Raw genomic sequence first — 22026 nt, 5'->3', positions numbered from 1 at the left:
ATAGTAATTTATTCCTTTTGGTTAAAAAAATTTTTTTAATGAAAAGAAACAAAAGTCTCTTTATTTCACTCTCTCTAATTCCACTCCTCTCCTGGGAGGTAACCCCTCACACATACTCTGTGCTATGTCCTATGCTTATTTTTGTTTTTCGTTTAGCAGTATTAATCTCCTTCCATGTCACTATCAATTTTCATCATACTTTTAAAATGCTTTGTAGGATTCTAAAATACATTTTGTGGACATTTAGTTTTTCATGGTTTTGCAACTGTAAGTAATGCTACAGTGAACATATTTCGAGTACGTGAAGGTTTACAGAGCAGATAGTAAAGATGTGTTTAGGTGCACACTTGCTTTGTATGCTACTACCGAAGCGCCTGCCAGAATGTTGGAATCTTTATACACTTCCACCAACAGTGGGGAGAACGCCTTTTCCCAAGACAGTAATTGTTGTCAAATGACATTGGTGAACACATTTGTAAGGGTGAGTACAGTTACTCTATTTCCACTGCCAGATTCATTTTCAAAGAATCCCTGGGGCATCCTGTAAAGACATTCCTGGGGAGATGGGGTCAGGTGGGCTACAACTCCAATTTGGCAAAGGGTCCGCTATGAGTACTGACAACAGGTGCCTGTGTCAGGGCAACTGAAAAAAAGGAGAAGGAAAACCCGATGGAGGACCCTCTAAGCCTGGAAAATCTGATCTGAAAGGGTGGGAAGAAATCTAGGAATTGTGACTCTTGGCCCTGTGTTCCAAGACAGTATTTTCCACCTAGACAGAATCAACAGCTTGTAACTGAAGCACTTCACATTGAAGTCAACAAGTTCAACACTGAGTGGTGTATCCAGGGCTCTACAATTACCATTTCATAAATCAAGTCATTCTGGAAATACCAACTTACGTAACATTCAACCCTTCTGGCTACTGAGTCACTGAATTCCAGAAGCCTGTGGGGACAACAACTTATCCAGCACTGGAACAAGAAAAAGATTCTCTTCCCTCCTTCCACAGTGTCTGCCCAGAGATGGATAGAACCAGGCTGGAGTGACCCTTGGCCTTATTCATAAAGGCAATACTTAAGTGGTGCTCTGCTTGGAAGGCTTTCAAGGTACTGCTTTTGTCATGATTACATTTTATCCTAAGTACAAACAGGTCTGGCTCCCTTTTCTATATCCTTCTTACTTCCTGCAGCTCGACAAGGAAATGAACCGCGCGAACATTCATTCAGTAGGTGCACGTGCGATTCAGTAGAAAAGGGATAGTATTTCTAACAAATGGAACTGGAACAAGTGGATACTAATCAGAAAATAAAGGAACATTGATCCATATCTCCGTATACAAAAATTAATTCAAAATGATAATCAGTGACCTACATGTAAAAATCTAAAGCTATAAAACCTCTAGGAGAAAACAAGAAAAATCTATGTGACCTTGGGTTATGGAAAAATTTCTTAGATGTGATACTACATGCATGATGCATAAGAGAAAATAGTAAATCAGCTTCCATCAAAACTGAGAACTTCTTTAATAGGCACTGAAAAAAGAATAAAAAGGCTCAGGAAAGATTTGCAGATCACTGATCTAATAAAGGACTTTAGAATATATAAACAACTCTTACAGCTCAAAAATAAGAAATTCAACAACCCAATTTTAAAAATAGGCACAATATCTGAAGACACTTCAAAGACAACATATGGATGGCAAGTGTGTACATGAGATGTTCCAGATCATTAGTTATTAGGGATGCGCAAGTCAAACCATAATGAGATGCCACTACACATGTATTAGAACGTCTAAAAATTACAAAGACTGATAATACCAAGTGTTGGCTGGGACGTGGAGCAAGTGAAGTGGAAGCCTCAGTGTGTAATGGAGGAGTCATGAAAAATGGTACGGCTACACTGGGAAATCCAAACCAGAAACAATCCAGTGTGCATCAACAGATTAACGGATAAACAATGGTGTTATTGATAGGGACAGAGTAAAGGGACAAATTAGGTAATTAAAGAGTGAATCCCACTAGGGTCTGTAAGTAAAGAAAAAAGTATGGGAGACCCCTGTAAGTTAATGATCACTTAAGAAAGCAGGGTTGCTTAGCAACAAAACCATGCAACAGAAGCATGAGACATGCCCCCAAACAATAAAACAATGGTAGCAAGAGCCCCACATCCATCCACCATATAGTGAGCTCAGTAAGTTAAATGATGCCTAGCACATGCTCTTCTGCGCACACTGAAAACAAGATATGAGGAAAAGGTGACATTATACCAAAACCTAAGATGATCTGCCGTATTTAAGTACATGTTACTATCTTTTTGCTTGGCTTGACCAGGCAGGGACAGGAAGACTCCCCCCGAAACGTGGAGGAGGAGCTGATGACGGAAGCCTGACGTCTACTCGGGAGTGAGGAAGAAGGAGGTCTTTTCTCTCTCCCCACTTTTCCTTGGATTATAAAGCCGTAGCCCACTAAGTTCTCAGAGCGTGGCACCCTCTTGCCCGCCTGCCTGTAAGCCTCACAAGCGTCCTATTCTAGTAAGTCACTTCTTACGTATCACTTTGCCTTCGCTGAATTCTTCACTGAGACATAAAGAACCGGAGCTCCTCGGAGCCCCCCGAAACACCACCTCGCAGTTTCAGTATGTCCATACAATGTCCATACAATGTAACTACGGATACATGCTACAACATGAATCTCAAAATAATATGCTGAGTAAAGAAAGCCAAAGACATACGCTGTACAGCTGCTTTTATATATATTTCTAGAAAATGCAAGCTAATCAATAGTGACAGCAAATCAGTGGTTATCTGGAGATGAGGTGAAGCAGGGCAGAGGTGAGACGGAAGGATTCCCAAGAGGCCTCAGGAAGCTTTGGGGGATGATGGATACGTTTATATCTTGACTGTGGTAAGGGTATCACGGGTGTATACCTATGTAAAAACTTAGCAAATTGTATAGAGTTCACAATAATCACTCAAATAAGGTTGTTAAAAATATACCTGGGAGCACATTCAACAACATGGGTGGCTGCTAGGTACTGGGGATACCATGTTGAGCAAACAAAGAAAAGGCAAGGTCTCTGTCTCTGTAGACATTAAAGACATTAAACAAAGAATCCTCCCTCCCATTTCCTTCCTCAGCTTCCCCTCCTTGCCACACACTCCCTCTCTGGTGACTACTGTGTCACAGGAGGAGGAGGTTAACATCAAAGAGGATTTATTCGATCACTGCCTCAGGCAAGGGCTGCTAGAGTTAGTGATCCTAGAGCTTGAAGCCAGACTTGGGCGCTATTTAGAAGAGGACAGAATTCTCTTGTCTCTGTACAGATTGTTACATGCATTTTTGTGCTCTGAAAAAAAGCCTATTAGCTCTCCTCAGGAAGAGCCAGCACTGGGTTAAAAAAAAAAAAAGGCTCAAAAATAAACCCACACACCTACAGCCAATTAATCTTCAACAAAAGAGGCATGAATGTACAATGGAGAAAAGACGGTCTCTTCGGCACCTAGTGTTGGGAAAGCTGGACAGTGAAATTAGAACACTCCCTCACACAATATATAGAAATAAATAAACTCAAAATGGTTTAAAGACCTAAATATAAGACATTACACCATAAAACTCCTAGAAGAGAACATAGGCAAAACACTCCCAGACATAAATAGTAGCAATATTTTCTCAGATCCGTTCCCAAGGCAAAAAAAGTAAAACCAAAAATAAACAAATGGGACCTAATCAAACATAAAAGCTTTTGCACAGCAAAGGAAACCGTAAAACAAAAAGACAACCTATGGACTGGGAGAAAATATTTGCAAATGATGTGACCAACAAGGGCTTAATTTCCAAAATACACAAACAGCTCATACAACTCAATATCCAAAAAATAAAATGGGTAGAAGAACCTAAATACACGTTTCTCCGAAGACATATAGATGGCCAACAGGGGCACATGAAAAGATGCAAACATCGCTAATTATTAGAGAAGTGCAAATCAAAGCTACAATGAGGTAACACCTCACACTGGTCAGAATGACCATTATCAAAAAGCCTACAAATAATAAATTCTGGAGAGGGTGTGGAGATAAAGGGAACCCTCCTGGACTGTTGGCGGGAATGTAAATTGGTGCAGCCACTATGGGGAACAGTATGGAGGTTCCTTAAAAAACTAAAAATAGAGCTACCATATGACCCAGCAGTCCCACTCCTGGGCTTAAATCCAGAAAAGAGGAAAACTCTCATTTGAAAGCTACATGCAACCCAATGTTCATAGCGGCACTACTTACAATAGCCAAGACATGGAAACAACCCGAATGCTCATCAATAGATGACTGGTTTAAGATGTACACACACACACTATGGAATGTTAGCCTTAAAAATGAAATACTGCCATCTGCTGCAACATGGATGGACTAGAGAATATCATAGTAAGTGAAGTAAGTCAGAGAAAGACAAATATTTTATCACTTACATGTAGAATCTAAAAAAATAATACAAATGAATCTATATACAAAACAGAAACAGACTCACAGACAGAAAACAAACTATGGTTACCAAAGGGGAAGATGGGGGGAGGGATAAATGAGTATGGGATTAACAAACTACTATATATAAAATAAATGAGCAACAAGGATTTACTGCATAGCACAGAGAACTATGTTCAGTATCTTGTAATAACCTATAATGAAAAATCTGAAAAATATACACATATAACTGAGTCACTTTGCTGTGCACCTGAAACTAACACAATATTGTAGATCAACTACATGTCAATTAAAAAAAAAAGTCCTCAGAACAATGAAGGATGCAGAGTGTACTGAACAGTACCCACACGTATGCTTTCTTTTCTTTATCCTTTCCTTTTAATTGTATTTAAAGTGCTAGGGAAGGGTAATGATAAGGATAGAGAAATAAATTTGACATGATGTTTTATGGTGACAGATGTGGATTTTAAAACATTTCAGTGAAAAACAACAGTCAGAGGTACTGGCATCTATTGTAATACTAAACACCTTCGGTAACTGTATAGATCACAAAGACTTCAAATTAATCTCCTCTACCCAAACTTCTCGGTATAATTTTCCTTGATGGGTCTGATGCTTTGCTGAATTCATGGTGTTTTTCATACAAACAATATTCTTACTTGGCAGAGATGGCCTTCAAAGGGCTTGACCAATCACTGACGTCTCATTTAAACCTTGCTGTCAATACACACAATGTCACAAGAGTTGGTGCAAGATGTATATAAGTATACTCCCCACTGCACCCACGCCCCCACCAAAAAAATGAAGAAATTAACTCTGCAAAATAGCAAATAGAAAACGGCCTTGTTTTTGCTGAAAAAACATAACGTGATGTTTGTGGTCTAATACTGTGATGACACTGTACTTGTTCTCTGACCTCCTATTTGATCAGCATATTCCCCACAGACAAGAGAGGCTCACACTCATACTGCTCTTCCTTCTTTGCCCTACTCGGCCACTCCCTGCAATAATAGGAAGATGCCAGTGCAAGCAAGGTTCCATTTTCCTTTAAGGTTAGAAACTATCGATAAGGTTGGCCCTATCCTTTGTTCTTCCCACATCTTGGATCCTCAGTGACAATATTTACTGAGCACTAGGGATGTTTGGCTTTCTATTTGGAGAGGTAGGTAGAGTGGAATCCACCTGCTCTGAAGAAGAGTTAACATTAAGTTGTTTTGTCTCCCACAGGGAGATTAATTTAGCCACCAGGCAGTAAACAGTGGTGGTGATTTAACAAATACCTCTTTTCTAGAACAACAATTTCAAAGAATCAACCTAGCCACTTCCCTTTTCACAGATCGGTGACAATGAAATCAGCAATGCAAGAATACTGCGGATAGCCAAAGTCCTGCAAATAACAGGTGAGCTATTACACAAGTAGTAAATGTTGTAGACAGGTAGTTACACTGCAAAGTTGACAAATACTATCAAACCAAATTTCTGTATAGAGCCAAAAGACAACCTAAATGAATGGAAAGCTATACACGGTTCATGGATTGGAAAACAATACTGTTTACATTTTTATTTCCTCAAATTGATCTATTTATTCAATGTTAATTCCAATAAAAATCCCAGCAGCTTCTTTGTTTGTGAGAACTAAGAAGACAGTTCTAAAACTGTAAATGCAAGATTATGGACATAGAATAGTCAAAAGTTCTTGAGAAAGAACAAATTTAGAGGTCTTATGTTGCCTATTTTCAAGACTTTCTATATAGCTACAGTAACGACATGGATGTAAGACTACACATATAAATGAGTGGGAAAGAGATTCCACATACAGATCCACACGCACATGGCCAACTGATTTCCGTGAAGGTGACAAGATAATTTAATAAAGAAGGATAGTCTTTTCAACAAATGGTGCAGGCTGGATTTCTATATGGGAGGAAAATAAATCTGATCCTTACCTCACATCATACAAAAAAATTACTCAAAATGGAGGATATACCTACGTGTAAAAGCTAAAACTATAAAACGTCTAGAAGAAAATAGGAAAAAAAACCTCAATGACTTAGGCATAGGCAAATTATTTCTTAGGACACAAAGTACCAAGCATTAAAAAAAATGACGTAACATAATTAACAGCTTCTTTGAAAGAGAAAAATGAAAATGCAAACCACAGACTGGGAGGAAATATTTATAATAAATATATAAGACAAAGGACTAGTATCCAGAATATAAAAAGAATTCTTACAACTTAGTAAGTTGTTTATCTTTAGGATACATCTCTAGAAATTGAATTGCTCTGTCAAAGGATATACATATCATGAAAAACTTCGGTGCATATTGCCAAACTACGGTACCAATTTTCATGGACCATTTAGTAGAAAAATGGGGGGCAGGGGGAGAATCCTCTTCTCACAAACCTTTAGTAGATACTTTTAAATTTGAGTAAAAACCTGGTCTTTCTGAAAGGCTTTCCAGTGATTAAAATCTGCTGTCATATCACATCACTGAATTCACTGCATTTTAAATAATGCCATATTCATTTTGATCATATCAATCAATGCGTATGACTTACCTATTAGCAGATTTGAAAAAGAATAACTAGGTATATATTTGCATTTTCTTCAGCTGGAACTCTTCCGTCTGAAATACACTACTATAGGAGTATTACACTGTTCTTTTCAAAACTGTTGAAGTGGAGAGAATCTGTCATAATTAAATGAGATAGCCAATCCTACTTAGTAAAATGTAAGAACTTAAACCTCTCTTTGGAGTACTAAAAGAATTTAATCATTTACTCATAGACAGTGAACACCTTCTATATGCCAAGAACTGCTCTAAAGGTTAGTTATATTGCAGTGGACAATGCAGAGAAAAATTCCTGCCCTTATAGAGCTTACCCTTCAATTAGGGGGTAAAGAGGAAACAGACAATAAGACAAGTTAGTAATACAGTGTTGATAAGTAATAGGCAAAGAAATAAAACGTGGCAAGGGAATAAGAATGATTCGTGGAGGTTGTAATTTTAAGTTGGACACACATAGATCTCACTAAATGTGTGCCATAAAGATATCTGGGAAAAGCATTCTAGGTTGAGGGAACAGCAAATGCAACGGTCCAGCAGTGGGAGGATCCCCATCATGTTCGAGAAACAGCAAAAAGTCAGTGTGACTGAAGCTGAGTGAATAATGGGGAAAATAAGAAATGAGGTAGAGGTAGAGAACCGGTCCCATGGAGTCTTGTAAAGACTATTTTGCTCTTAACTGGAGTGAAATAGAAAGCTACTGACATCTGAACAGAATCACTCTGGCTACTGTGATGAGATTCAGTTATAGAAAGCCAAGGAAGGGAAGAGATAGGGGCATTAAGAAACTACCATAATAATCCAGTCAAGAGATAAGGGTGGCTTGAATAAAGAGGGTAGTAGAAGAGGTAGTGAGAATTATTAGATTCTAGTTACATTTTAAAGGTAGAGCTGACTATTTGGATGTGGGAGAAGAGCTACAGATAATTTCAGGGTTTCTGTCTTGAGAAAGTAGAAGGATGGAAGTGCCATTTATTAGATGGGAAAACCGCAGAAAAATTAGATTTGGAACAATCAAGAACTCAGTTTTGGACACATCAAGTTCAGAAAACCTACTAGACATTCAAAAGAACTTAGACTTTGAGAGGGGAGGGAGGTTGTACTGACATATAAACTTGGAAGCAGGCAGGTTATAAATGATATTTCAAGTTATGAGGTTAGATGAGATCACCAAGGTTTTACAAAGTATAATTGAGAGATCTAAAGATTAAGTCTTAGGGAATACCTACATTTATTATTAAGAACTTCTTTGTACTTCCATATGAATTTCATAAATCTCACCATACAGAAATTCTAGAATGTCAAAGATGGAAGGTTTTAATTTAAAACATCATTTGGTTGTTTACATTTAAGGTTGGGGATGGAGCTATATAACATCTGACTTTGGTTTTACAAAGCCTAGAGGGAGTAGGAAGAAAAATTGTTACTCTGTAGTAGCACCTTTCTCCCATCCTGTGGAGTTTGTTTCGGGGAACATGCCCAAGAAGATCTCTATTAAGTAACAACAAGAAAGTATACATTTTTTTCAGGCTGTGCCACCATGCCAAGGGAAGGGGCCAGAGCGTCACAAATCATGAAATGACTGACAAAAGCTGGGATCACATGGATCCTTGTAATTTAATCTCAATTTTCTTATAAAATAAACTATAAGTTTTCAACACTGTCTTGTTCACTGTGATTTTAATAAACCCTGAATTATTTGTACAATTGCTTATTAATTTCCATTTTTATTTATTTTCATAAATCTTCCTTTGAGAGACTTCTCTGGTGGTGCAATGGTTAAGAATCCACCTGCCAATGCAGGGGACACGGGTTCAAGCCCTGGTCCAGGAAGATCCCACATGCCGCGGAGCAAAATAAGCCCGTGGGCCACAACTACTAAGTCTGCGCTCTAGAGCCCCTGAGCCACAACTACTGAGGCCGCGTGCCACAACTACTGAAGCCCACACACCTAAAGCCTGTGCTCCGCAACAAGAGGAGCCACCGCAATGAGAAGCAAGTGCACCACAACGAAGAGTAGCCCCTGCTTGCCGCAACTAGAGAAAGCCCATGCAAAGCAAAGAAGACCCAACGCAGCCCAAAAAATAAAATAAATTAGAAAAAAAAAAAATCTTCCGAAAGATGTAAACAGTTACCATTTGATAAAATGTAAATACTAAGAGCATCCTTGGATCCAGGATAATTCATTTTGCAGACAGAAAAATGAGGAATAGAGAGGGCTAAAAACATCAGTATGTTTTTGTGCATCATGTTTCCAAGTCATAGTAATACTATCTCTTTATTGCTTTATAATACTTGTCCAAATATTGTCTGTGAAAGAATTTTAAGCTAAAGAACATAGGACTCCAATGTATTAAAATGACTGCTAATACTGATAGAAGAAAAAAGTTGAACTATACAATGTTATATGAAGCTGAGCTTTTAAGTCCTGAAAATCCCTTGGAAGGTACAGAGATTTTCTACATGAAATTCTAAGACTAATCACTGACACAATCAGAGAATAAGTTTCAAAATCACATGAAACAAGAAATGGAATATTTATGTATCTCTTTGGTTAGAAAATATTTACATCTTGAAATATACCTTGTTTTTCTAGCTATTATCAGAAATTATACTCAAATATAATAGAATTCAATGACGGATAACAAGCATTATAGAAATTAACCTATTAAACACCTGTATAACCTAAACTTGACAACTGGTGGTGGTGGAATATAAAGATAGATAGGGAGGAGAAAAAGGCAATCATATGTGACATAATCCAAATAAACTTGAAAATTATAATCCAAAAAGCTATTTAAAATAGCCAAAGCAATCTTAAGAAAAAAAGAACAAAGCTGGAGTTATCACACTCTCTGACTTCAGACTATACTACAAAGCTACAGTAACCAAAAGCATTGGGTACTGGCACAAAAACAGACACATAGATCAATGAATAGAGAGTCCAGAAATAAACCCATGCACTTATGATCAATTAATCTATGACAAAGGAGGCAAGAATATATAATGGGGAAAAGACAGTCTCTTCAATAAGTGGTGCTGGGAAAACTGGACAGGTACATGTAAAAGAATGAAATTAGAACATTTTTTCATGCCATATACAAAAATAAACTGAAAATGGTTTATAAGACCACAAACCATAAAACTCCTAGAAGAAAACACAGGCTGTACACTCTTTGACATCAGTCTCCAAAAAGATTTTTTTGGGGGGGGATGTATCTCCTCAAGCAAGGGAAACAAAAGCAAAAATAAACAAATGGAAGTACATCAAACTAAAAAGTTTTTGCACAGCGAAGGAAATTATCAACAAAGCAAAAAGGCTGCCCACTGAATGGGAGAGGATACTTGCAAATGATTTATCTGATAAGGGGTTAATATCCAAAACATACAAAGAACTCATACAACTCAACATAAAAAACAACCCGATTAAAAAATGGGCAGAGGACCTGAATAGACATTTTTCCAAAGAAGACATACAGATGGCCAACAGGCACATGAAAAGATGCTCAACATCATTAATCATCAGGGAAATGCAAATCTAAACCACAATGAGACATCACCTCACACCTGTCAGAACGGCATCACCTCACACCTGTCAGAACGGCTATTGTCTTTTAGTGCTGTTGAGTGTGTGGAGAGAAGGGAAGCCTTGTGCACTGTTGGTGGGAATAATTGGTGCAGCCACTATGGAAAATAGTAAGGAAATTCCTCAAAAAACTAAAAATGGAACGACATATGAACCAGCAATTCCACTTCTGGGTACATATCGAAAGAAAACAAAAACACTAATTCAAAAAGATACATGCACATCAATGTTCACTGCAGCATTATTTACAATTGCCAAGATACGGAGACACCCTAAGTGTTCATCAATAGATAAATGGATAAAGAAAATGTGGTATATATACATACACACCCCCACACACAAGATGGAATATTACACTCAGCCATAAAAAAAGAATGAAATTTTGCCATCTGCAACAACATGGACAAACCTGGGGTTCACTTACGCCTAGTGAAATAAGTCAGACAACGACAAATACTGAATGTTATCACTTATACATGGAATCTAAAATATAAAACAGACAAATGAATATAACAAAACAGAAACAGTCTCATAGCTATACAGAACAACCTAATGGTTACCAGAGGGGACAGGGAAAGGGGGAGGGGAAAGTCAGGGGTAGGGAATAAAGAGGTACAAACTACTATGTATGAAATAAATAAGCTACAAGGATATATTGTACAGCACAAGGAATATAGCCAATATTTTATAATAACCTTAAATGGAGTATAATCTATAAAAATATTGAATCACTATGTTGTACACTTGAAAATGATATAATACTGTAAACCAAATACACTTCACTAAAGAACAAAGTCTAAAAAGCTATTGGAAATACTAACTTTGTAGCATAAACTCCATTACTCTACCTATGTCTTAAACATTTTTGGGGGACTTGGGGATACTAAGAGAGTGAGGAAATGGAAAGAAGAGTAAATAAAACTAAATAGAAGAAGGATAACTAGAATGGTGGAAGTGACACTGTGGGAAAACTGCACCTCTAAAATCCATGGAAGGCTCTTTAGACTTTGCCTCTTTACCTAAAGAGGGAAGAACTACAAAAGAAGTATACAGCCAGGACATGTCAGAAAAAAATGTTTGTTAGCCAAAGAACACATGGAAGCAATTATGGGTTCTTAATATGTAAGTCTAGTTTTTAAAACTCTGTCAGAACACTGAAAAGTAGGCAAAAAAGCTCACTACTGAGTTGTGTAAGTTTGAGGAGAATCTTAGTCTTAGTCCTTTTCCTGGACCTTTCTTTTCTCCAACATGAATACACACGATACCTTACATTTATATGTAGTACCTGTCATCAAAGCATTTCCATGAACACTACTTCATTTGATAAGAGTAACCCATGCCTGTGCCCCTTCTAGGAAGATACTGAGTATCAACTGTGAGGCAACAGGAGATGGAGCAATGGAGACACTAAATGTACACAGACACAGTCTCACTGAAAGCGAGGTGAACACCAATGCTGAGTGCTACTACTGTGAACTGGTATAGCACTTTATGTTTTTCAAAGCCTTTTCATGACGTCATTTGATTAAGAGAATGGCCTTAAAAAGGCAACTATAACTCTGGGGGATACAGTTCATTAAAGGTGAAGATTTCTAATTAATATTTCTAATTAATAAGTCTAATTAATATTTCTGATTAATATTCTTAATATTTATAACTATATTATTTATTTTAAATTAATCACATGTGATTTGCTAGACCTATATATGGGGGATAACTAATTACATGTAGGAAAAGTCATAATGCAAGAAATATATTAAGTAGGTGGGAGAACAGAACTCTGTTATACAGAAACATTATGCTGTGATTAGTTTTCAAAATAACCAAATCAATAGCTTTCTATAAATTGCTGGCCTAAAGGATATTCTGTTGTGGATATTTCTGAGTCTGGGCAGATGAAATGAACTGATAAGATAATTAAAACTCTGTTTATATATGAATCACAGTCATTTGTAGGCATAGAATTTTCCTCTGTTCCTTGTTCCTTAATGGAAAGTGGGGCAGCCAGAGACACTACTTAATATGAAGAAAAAACTTGACATGTAGAGACAGTGAGCATTAAAGTAACAATTAGAATTATGCAGAAAGAACAAAAAATGCTGGCTCTTCCAAGCAAGGCGGCTGAGCAATGACACGTGTATACTGAAACAAGTGAAATCCAGAGGGAATTATTTCTTTGACAGATAAAGAATGAGTTCTTTATATTAAAGAAAGTTGAGCAAGAAACATGCCAATCTAATTCTGAATAAATATGAGAATGTTCTGTATGTAGTATATAAGACAGATATAACTAAAAAATAGAAGCGCATGGCCACTATAAGAAAAATGTCTCAAGTTTAATAAATCTTCTCTCTGGTTGGTTGATATGTCATTATTTTTCATATCTTGATTTTTTTAAAAACTGAAGTATAGTTGATTTACAATGTTGTTTTAGTTTCTGGTGTATAGCAAAGTGATTCAGTTATACATATATATATATTCTTTTTCATATTCTTTTCCATTATGGTTTATTACAGGATACTGAATATAGTTCCCTGTGCTATTCAGTAGGACCTTGTTATTTTTCTATTTTATATATAGTAGTTTGTATTGAGGTTTTTTTTTTTTTACACATTTCAAATAGTCAAATAAGCCACAATTCTGGAATAAATTCTAAAGCGTAAATGAGTATGTCAATTTAAATGAAAATGCAATTCAGGGCTGTATGCAGGATATACATTTATTAACAGTGAAAAAGCATTTACCCAAAGTGAATGTTACAAAATACAAAGAGTACCTGCTGCACAGTCTGGCGAGCTCACTCTTTTAGGCATTATTTCAACCTGCGAGGTTTCTCTCTCACTCATTTTGACCTTTTCTTCCTCTTTTATCTCTAACCAAATTTTTAACTTAAAAATGAAGACAAACAGTAATATTCAATGCCTAACCCTTTAGCAACAGTTACCAGGGAAAAACATATTAAACAAGTTATCTGCTCTCAAGTCCTAGGTATTTTAAAACTAAATTATCTACTATAATAGAAAAAAACAGACCATATTACAACAGCTATAACATAAGTCAAATAAGCAAGTTTGATACGGTTCACAGATACTACAGTAATAACTAAGGTATAAGTACAACGCTTCCACTGTATCGATCTTTAAAATGCATGCAGAGAGAGAGACAGACAGTCTTAATATGTAAGGCTTGGCTTGAGTATCAAAATGAAGTTTCTGTACAGAGTCTAGAAAACAAATACAGAACTTAAGTATACATATAATGTAACTTATGTTTCAGTTTCCCTGAAGTCAAGCCAATTGAATAAGAATTCCTGTTTCTGGGATGACAGTTTTCTGAATAAGTTTTACTAATTCAGAAAGTTGGAGATATATGTCTCCCATAATTTAAGTTATGGAGCAATACAATCAATGCCCTCATAGGGAAATCCTCATTTAATACTCCCTGACTGGACTTTTACACTGAGGTATCAGGCAAGAATTTCAAAGGAATACCAACCAAATTCTTTTCTTATGGGATACTTCAGTTAATTGTTGACAAATTTAAAAGACTATTTGGAACAATTCTTCATATTTTATTCAAGAAGGAATCTGTAAAGATGACTTAATTGTTAACTGGCTATGTGAAGCCTTACTGGGTATGTGGCAAGTTTGGGATCTAAAGCTACACCACCTTTAGAAGCTGATTTACTTCATGACAAAGAGGTCATGTAGATTTTCGTTACTCAAAACTTCCTCTGCGAACCTGCTTCTCTCTCACTGCATACAGAAGCAACTGCTATGCTTTGGCTAAACTATCATCTCAAAAGGCAAGGTTGTCCGAAGGCATATAGAACTTTAATGTGCTGGTACATAAATTTAGTTCTATTAATCTCTACTTTAAAGATCTTGGTTTTCCTTTTAAAATTAATCACAATGTTACTTTACTTGGCTGTGCAGAAATACTAATTATAGAAAACTTTTTTTTTTTTACTTTTAGACTGAGGCAACACAGATATGAATTGAAATTCTAGAAAATATTTATCTAATAGATAATTATGTAAGTTCTACGTACTAAGGACAAGTATTCTAAACTTATCATCCAATTTGAATAGAATATTAATATATATTCTACAATAACCTGGAAACCTTTATAACCTGCCCTATTCTTGCACAGGAATAAGACATGCAAGTATCTAAAAGAACATGAGACCCAATAGCAGCAACACTGGCATTATTTGGAAGCCTGGCCTAAAGGCTGGGCTTTACAATAAATAGTATATTTCTCTAACTCTTGACCATTGCTCTTTGAATAGCCTAATTATACAGAACAGTGACTTGCTGTATAGAATTCAACATAATTTCCAAAAAAGATAGTTTACAGGTTAAGTCCAAACTTTATTTAAAACTACATTTTAAATTTAACGTTACCAAACATCACAATGGGGAAAAAAAATCAAGACCAAAAAAAATGACAGAAAGAAAAAGAAAAAAACCCCACAGTGTATCAAGGCTTGAATCTGTCCAGAATTCAGTTTTTGATGTTTTAAACTGCCATGGGCAGAAATTAGCACACCTACCAAAAATGCAGTGTCAAACTAATTTACATTTTTTACAGATCAAAACAGATGTTTATTTAGTGCCATTTCCATATATGCATTGACTATGTAAAGAGAGAGTTAGATGAGCCTCTGAAGACATCTCATGTACTTTGGGCTCCCACTGTTTCTGAAAAACAGAATCACAGTTAATGCCTTATAAATTACTTACTAAGTTAAGACCTTATAGAATTTAGTTTAATACTGCTCTCTTCCATTAAAACTTTCATTTCTAATATAAAGTTATTACAAAAGAAACTTAGTTTGCTACAATAATTCCCTGATAACACACAGCAAGAGTTTAAAAGGCACAGGTAAGGGTTTCCATTTTAAGACGGCAGACTAAGCAGATACTTCCTCTCTCTCCAAAAGAAAGCCCCACTAGAAAAAAAAAGAAAAGAAGTATAAAAATGAATAAACCCAGAACAGAAGAAGAGTGGCTGTGAGAGAACAGAGGATGGCGAACCACAACAAGTTCCCAGGATGCTCAAAGGAGATGGAGGCACAGAGAAGAGGGGAGGAAGCTGCAGCCTAGACACACTAGGACAGGCGGCAGTGCAGAGGGTACCAACTGAGTCCTAACAGGCAGAAATGGGCTGAAGAGTGAGGAATTAACTGAAGGTTTGACATTTGGTTTGCACTTCTCTTCACCCTATTTCTTAAAAAAAAACAAAAAATCTTATATGAGTTTAATCAGCTGATGAATTGATGAACAAAAAGAAAATCTTTGACCTTGATGCAAGAAATGTGCTCCTCCGAGTGGCCCTTGGGTTGTGCTATTAGACCCATAAAGAAGGAAATCTGGGACTATAACTTGGCTCTGCAACAAACCATATTTATATAGAATCATCTTCAGGAAATTATAGAAGATTCAATTATTATAGTTACAAAAACAGAATGTAAGTGTGTTTACTTTAATAATGTTAATAACGTAAGAATATGAGTAAAACTGAACAGAGAAGGCAGAAGGAAAAGGGGAGGAGCAAGTAGCTGGGTAATGACCAAAGTTGATGGAACTAGAAAATGTATATATTTATAAGAACAAAGGTAACAGGAAAACCAAAAATAATATAAACAATGAAAGAAGAAGAGGTAGGTCTAAATACTTTCCATTTGGGAGATAGGAAAATTATCTAATTTTTAAAATTAAGAAAAATTATAAGAATAGTATTCAGAGATCTAGAGGGTCTCCTCCAAAAGAACTGAAAACCAATAATTAAAAGAAACGGGCTCTTGCCAATCATCACTAACTGCTTTATACCTTTCTTTCTTAAGCCATGTGCATATATTACTTTGTTAAAACTAAAAACAGGGGCTTCCCTGTTGGCGCAGTGGTTGGGAGTCCGCCTGCCGATGCAGGGGACACGGGTTCGTGCCCCGATCCGGGAAGATCCCACATGCCGCGGAGCGGCTGGGCCCGTGAGCCATGGCCGCTGAGCCTGCGTGTCCGGAGCCTGTGCTCCGCGGCGGGAGAGGCCACAACAGTGAGAGGCCCACGTACCGCAAAAAAAACCCAAAAAACCCCTAAAAACAGAAAAAAATTATCTGATAATACTATTTTATAAATTGGGCAGCTGAACAAATTTTTATAGAACTACGCTTCCTTTCTAATGTTTATCTTAGATATTCCAGGTACTAGTAGCACATTTAAAAAACAAAACAAAATGACAGTATCAAGATTCAGTAGCTTTTCAATATGATATGGTTTAAAATAATAACTCTTACCAGGTTCTTTTAGTGTCTGAGAATTCCCAGCTAGTTCTTCAGTCTGCATTTCACGTAATATTTCACCAGATAAATGGTTTTTCTGTTCTTCTTCTACCATTTTCTTCCTTAGATCTGCCTTTAGAATGAAAATTAAAAATACAAAATCATTTTTCACCTTAACAATATTTGTTATATAAGGACAACTTTAATTAAAGAGAGCAAAATACCTCTGAATATATTGTCAGTTTAAGTGGTAAATCTTCAACTTTCACAAAGTCTTCTTCATCAGATTTTTGACTTATGTTACCAGATTCTGCTTCCTATAAGATTAACAAATTATATTTAATGACGGCAATCCACTCTATCTCTGGATCTAAACCAAAGTAATCCATGCCAGGAGATAAAGTGGATTCTTACATGTGTATATATGTCAGTAATTCTATCATATTTGCTTTTCTTCTATATTCAGCTCAGTGAATAGAACAGAAATCTAGAGTTCACGGGAAGGGCTACACACTTGCAACTATGGGCACACAGTCAAGCTTTTCTGTCCCCATTTTATAAAACAAAGAGCCAGTTCACACAGGTTAGAGGAAAAAATAGTAATAGTAATACTGAGGGCTAAAATAATTAGAACTACTCTTATTACTTGATATGTTTATAGAATGCATGAGAACTGTATCCAGCAGAATATAAGTAAACATTTACAGTCTGTCTTCCTTCCTTCCTTCCTTCCTTTTTTCTTTCTCTCCCTCTTCCTGTCCCTCTCCCTCTCTCTCTTTCTGGCTGTGTTGGGTCTTCATTGCTGCGTGCAGGTTTTCTCTAGTTGCGGCGAGTGGGGGCTACTCTTTGTTGCGGTGTGCAGGCTTCTCATTATGGTGGCTTCTCTTGTTGCAGAGCATGGGCTCTAGGTGCATGGGCTCAGTAGTTGTGGCTCACGGGTTCTAGAGCACAGGCTCAGTAGTTGTGGCACATGGGCTTAGTTGCTCCGCAGCCTGTGGGATCTTCCCAGACCAGGGCTCGAACCCGTGTACCCTGCATGGGCAGGCGGATTCTTAACCACTGTGCCACCAGTGAAGCCCCTACAGACTTTCAGTATCAACTCCAGAGGTTCAAACAGAAAGATGAGGTATGAACTTAGTAACTCACAAAAGTTACTAAAAAACACCTCACACTATTTTCCTGAAAACTGAAGTCTTTTATTCTCCTAGTTCTTTGATTTTTAATAGTATCATCATTCTACCAATTACCCAGTAGAAACCTTAGGTTTTTCTTTTTCTTGAAACATTTCTCACCCCTGTCTCTCTATTCAGCTCATTTTGTATTTATATGATAATGGAGGCTCCTAACACAGCTTCCTTGACAACACTTCTTACATAGTCATTGGATTCATCTTCAAAAGCAGTGACTTTGACCATTTCACTTTCTTGCACAAAGACTTCAGTAGTGTTCCCTGCCTAAAACTCAAATTCAAGACCCTCTAAGATCTAATTTCAAGTTAATTTTGATTGAATGCCTCCTACAGTAATTCTATGCACTCATCAAATGATAACAAGAACAAATCTAGTAACTTTCACAGTTTTAAATGCAAAATTTTACAGGTAGTGAAGCAAATAAAACAATTAAGAGAGTACTCTTTCTACTAATGTTTTGAAGTATTATAAGCCCCCTTGCTGAGAAGCTGTGAAATCATAAGTATATCTTTGGGCAGAAAACTGATGTTAATTAAAAAATATGTGAAACACATTCTTTAGACCTAAAGGTACATTATTACAAATCCCTTCATTTTTACTGACAAGAGAAAGTAAAGTATATATAACATATACAGCCCAAGGATCCACCAAAAAAAAACCTATTTGCTATAAAATTAAATTGAAACAAACGTCCAGAGTAAAACTAAACTCAGCTACTTACATCATAAATGCAGATTTGCTAGCTTACTTTTCTGTCATTCCCTATACAGAGCTAGGGACTCTAGTGCTGTCAAACTGCTTTATTTCCCATCCCAAATGTAAACTTTCAGGGTTATCAAAGATTATGAAGTATTTCAAACTGTTGAGAAGTCAAGCGTGGATGGCGTAAGAGATGATTCACATATCACTACCCCTTTAGATCTGAACTTGAACTCCCTCAAGGTTTCCATATAAAACTCATCTCTTTGCTTCTCAAAACTATGAAAAGTGGAATTTTAGGTTTTGAGATGGTCATCTTAATTCACTATCACTCTTCTGTTCAAGTTTAAAATAAATCTGAGTAAGAAATAAAAATGTTCCGACAGTTTCTAAACCTAAACACAAAGCAGAGTTGTGTTTATATACTAGAAATGTTAACCTGAAAATGAAAAAATATGCACAGAAATGAAATGCAAATGATACATACATAGTCATTCACTAACACTGGAGATTCAGTATCAGGACTTCCAGCCAAAGAGCTTTCAGGAGTTTCCTGGGCGGATTTAACTTCTTTGACTCTAGGCACCAAGGTTTCAATTTCAGTTAAAGGTAAAGGCAAAGCGTTAGGCTGATTAGATGAATCGATGGTAGTAAGAGCGTCCTTTTGGACAGTGCTGTTTAAAGGTTGCTCATTTTCCAAGATATTGAGGTAACAGGGCTTCACAGGAGTGCTATCTTGGTCATCTGTCATCAAAAGAAAGTCTTAACATTAGTGTAATACAACTGTCATTAAATTTACAATTATACCAAATAAAGACTGAACTGTATAAATGAGAGTAATCAAGACATTTAAGACCCAAAAGAAAAGGCAACTAGAAATTATCCTTATCAATGGTTCCCAAATTTATTTGACCAGATTCATCTGGGGATGTTTTAAATATTAGATACCTGAAATGCACCTAATTTCTAATGAAATAGGATTTTCAGGAGTAAGGCCCAGGAATGGGTATATTTTAAAAATCCCCCACATTGGTATCTAAAGATACCTTCCTTACAAAATTGTTTTCTGTGTTTAAATATTTGTCAACTATTCTTTAACAGCTGTTTGCAGAAACAAAGCCCTCGTGTTTTCTACAAAGGATTTATGGAGGAAAAAAAGACATACATCAGGTCCAAAACACCTTTGAACTTCTAATGGAAGTTCAAAGAATTTAGATTTTTTTGTTTTTAAGCACATAAAGGGCACTTCAGATAATCTTAACATTGAAACTTATTTAGATTTCTTACCTTTACTAGTAGTGGGTTCTTGTTCTGATGGGACATTTTTGCTTTCCGCTGATTTTTCAAAATCATGCTGTGGAACCTGGAAGGAAAAAGTGATGTCTTAATAGTAGGGCCTAAATATATGGTCACTATACAGGAGATGCTTGGTAAGTGTGGTATGTCCACCCTGAGACCTCAGACAGGGGAATTTTAAAACACCTCCTAAAAGTGTTTCAGGGAGGAGGCGGTAGCTGCAGTTCCAAGGCAGCTCAGTACAAGGGCTCCTCTTCTTAGCCTTACAGTAACACAAGGAACTGAATGTTATGGACTCCACTAGTTTTCATTGTTTTTTTTCAGACCAGACTCTATCTTAAATGAAACTAAAAGACACCTGTTTATATGCAGATGTTAAGTGAAAGGAAGAGGAAATGACGAGGAGGAGAAAAAGATGAACAGAGCTAAGTGCCTTCTGCAGGAGGACAGAAAACTGAAGACTCACCTCATAACTGGGTGTACCAGATTCTAGGAAGGAAGGAGTACAGTAGTGGGGTGGGAGCTGGTGACAAGGGGACGGTGCTGGTGGTTGTTTGAAGCTGTTTAAGAAATATGTGGACGTTTAGATTCCCTCTCCCAGGCTCAACAGAAAATGCGAGATTATGTTTTGGAGAAAATGAACTAGTGAGCCTCAGACCAGGGGCCACCAGGAAAGGGGTAGGCTGCAGAAAGCACAAGTGAAGACAGGATAAAGTGTCACACTGAAACAGAAAGATCTAGTGCAAGTCTGTATAGAGGTGGGACCCTCAGCCCTAATCCTACACCTAACTGCAGAACACCAACAGCCAAGGAGGCAGAAGGAGACTGGAGGACCCTCCCTACTTTGGAGAAACTAAACCAACCCAGAGAAAAGACCAATAGGAATTAACATTTGCGATTTTCTGTCAAAAAGCTATACACTCGGCTACCCTATGGTGAAGCCCAAAAGAACCCCAACTGGCTTTTTGATGTATTATTCTTTAATATGAGCACCAAAGGTACAGTGGATATTTAAAGAAAGCCTCTAGGTGGGTAAGAGAAAATATTGCTTCGATGAAGTAATAGGGTGCTATAAAAAAGTAACAATCAGGAAAAAAGTACTTAGAAATTAAAAATATAACAGTTGAAACAAAAATAATTTCACATAGGTATTAAGGTCAAAGAAATCTCCCAAAAAGTAAAAGAGAAAGAGCAATGAGACAATAAAAGAGAGGAAAAAATTAGATCAACCCATGAGAGCTAATAACATTTGATAACATTTATTCCAGAAGAAAAGAAGAGAAAATGGTAAGGAAGAAATAAAGGAAATAAAAGAAAATTGACCAAACCTAAAGAACATGCTATATTGAAAAGACAACTGAGTACCTAGTGTAGTGAATGAAAAAAGACCTGCAACGATGTATATCACTGTAAAGTTTCAGAACTCTGGTGGGGGGATGGAGGGAAAGCTTCTAGAGCTAGAAAGAAAAAAAGATATATACAAAGAATCAGAATAAAGAAAGGCATTGGCAACACTGAAAACTAGAAGACAAGGACAGTGCCTTCAAAGACCTGAGGGAAAATGATTTTCAACACTGAAGCATTAAGTTTTCTTAGACAATATAAAGTCTCAAAATATTCTTTGCACTCTCTCTTAGAGAGCTACTGGAAGATGTGCTCCACCAAAATGAGGTAATAAACCAAGGAAGAGAAAGGCAAGATTTGATTCCAGAAACTGAGATCTAATAGAGAACAACAAAGGGCATTCCCAGGCTGGTAACTATTTAAAGGTCTAAAAGAAGAGCCAAACCCAGAATGGAGCAGGAAAGGAAAATGCTCCAGGAAGGACAAAACTGACTAATTGATTCATGTTGAAAATTCTACTGAGAGGTTTATAAAACTATTGATGGGCATAGCAAAGACTTGGGTTTGTGATGAAAGAAAAGAGAGTAAA

The 22026-nt window shown here is 36.7% G+C and overlaps 1 protein-coding gene across 1 annotated transcript in view; it reads right to left on the bottom strand.

The window, feature by feature from the left end:
* Positions 1-15302: 15302 nt before the first annotated feature.
* LOC136141717 (pericentriolar material 1 protein-like) overlaps positions 15303-22026 on the bottom strand; it is a 28590-nt gene continuing 21866 nt past the window's right edge. The window contains exons 13-17 of the mRNA XM_065899853.1: positions 20085-20160; positions 19285-19541; positions 17133-17225; positions 16924-17041; positions 15303-15328 (exon numbers count right to left, since the gene is read on the bottom strand). Coding sequence (XP_065755925.1) covers positions 15303-15328; positions 16924-17041; positions 17133-17225; positions 19285-19541; positions 20085-20160 — 570 coding nt within the window. The remainder of the gene's footprint in view (positions 15329-16923; positions 17042-17132; positions 17226-19284; positions 19542-20084; positions 20161-22026) is intronic.

This window comes from Phocoena phocoena, chromosome 21, assembly GCF_963924675.1.
Source record: "Phocoena phocoena chromosome 21, mPhoPho1.1, whole genome shotgun sequence".
NCBI lineage: Eukaryota > Metazoa > Chordata > Mammalia > Artiodactyla > Phocoenidae > Phocoena > Phocoena phocoena.
Note: the sequence above shows the minus strand (reverse complement) of the source record. Positions and strands in the feature narration are given on the sequence as shown.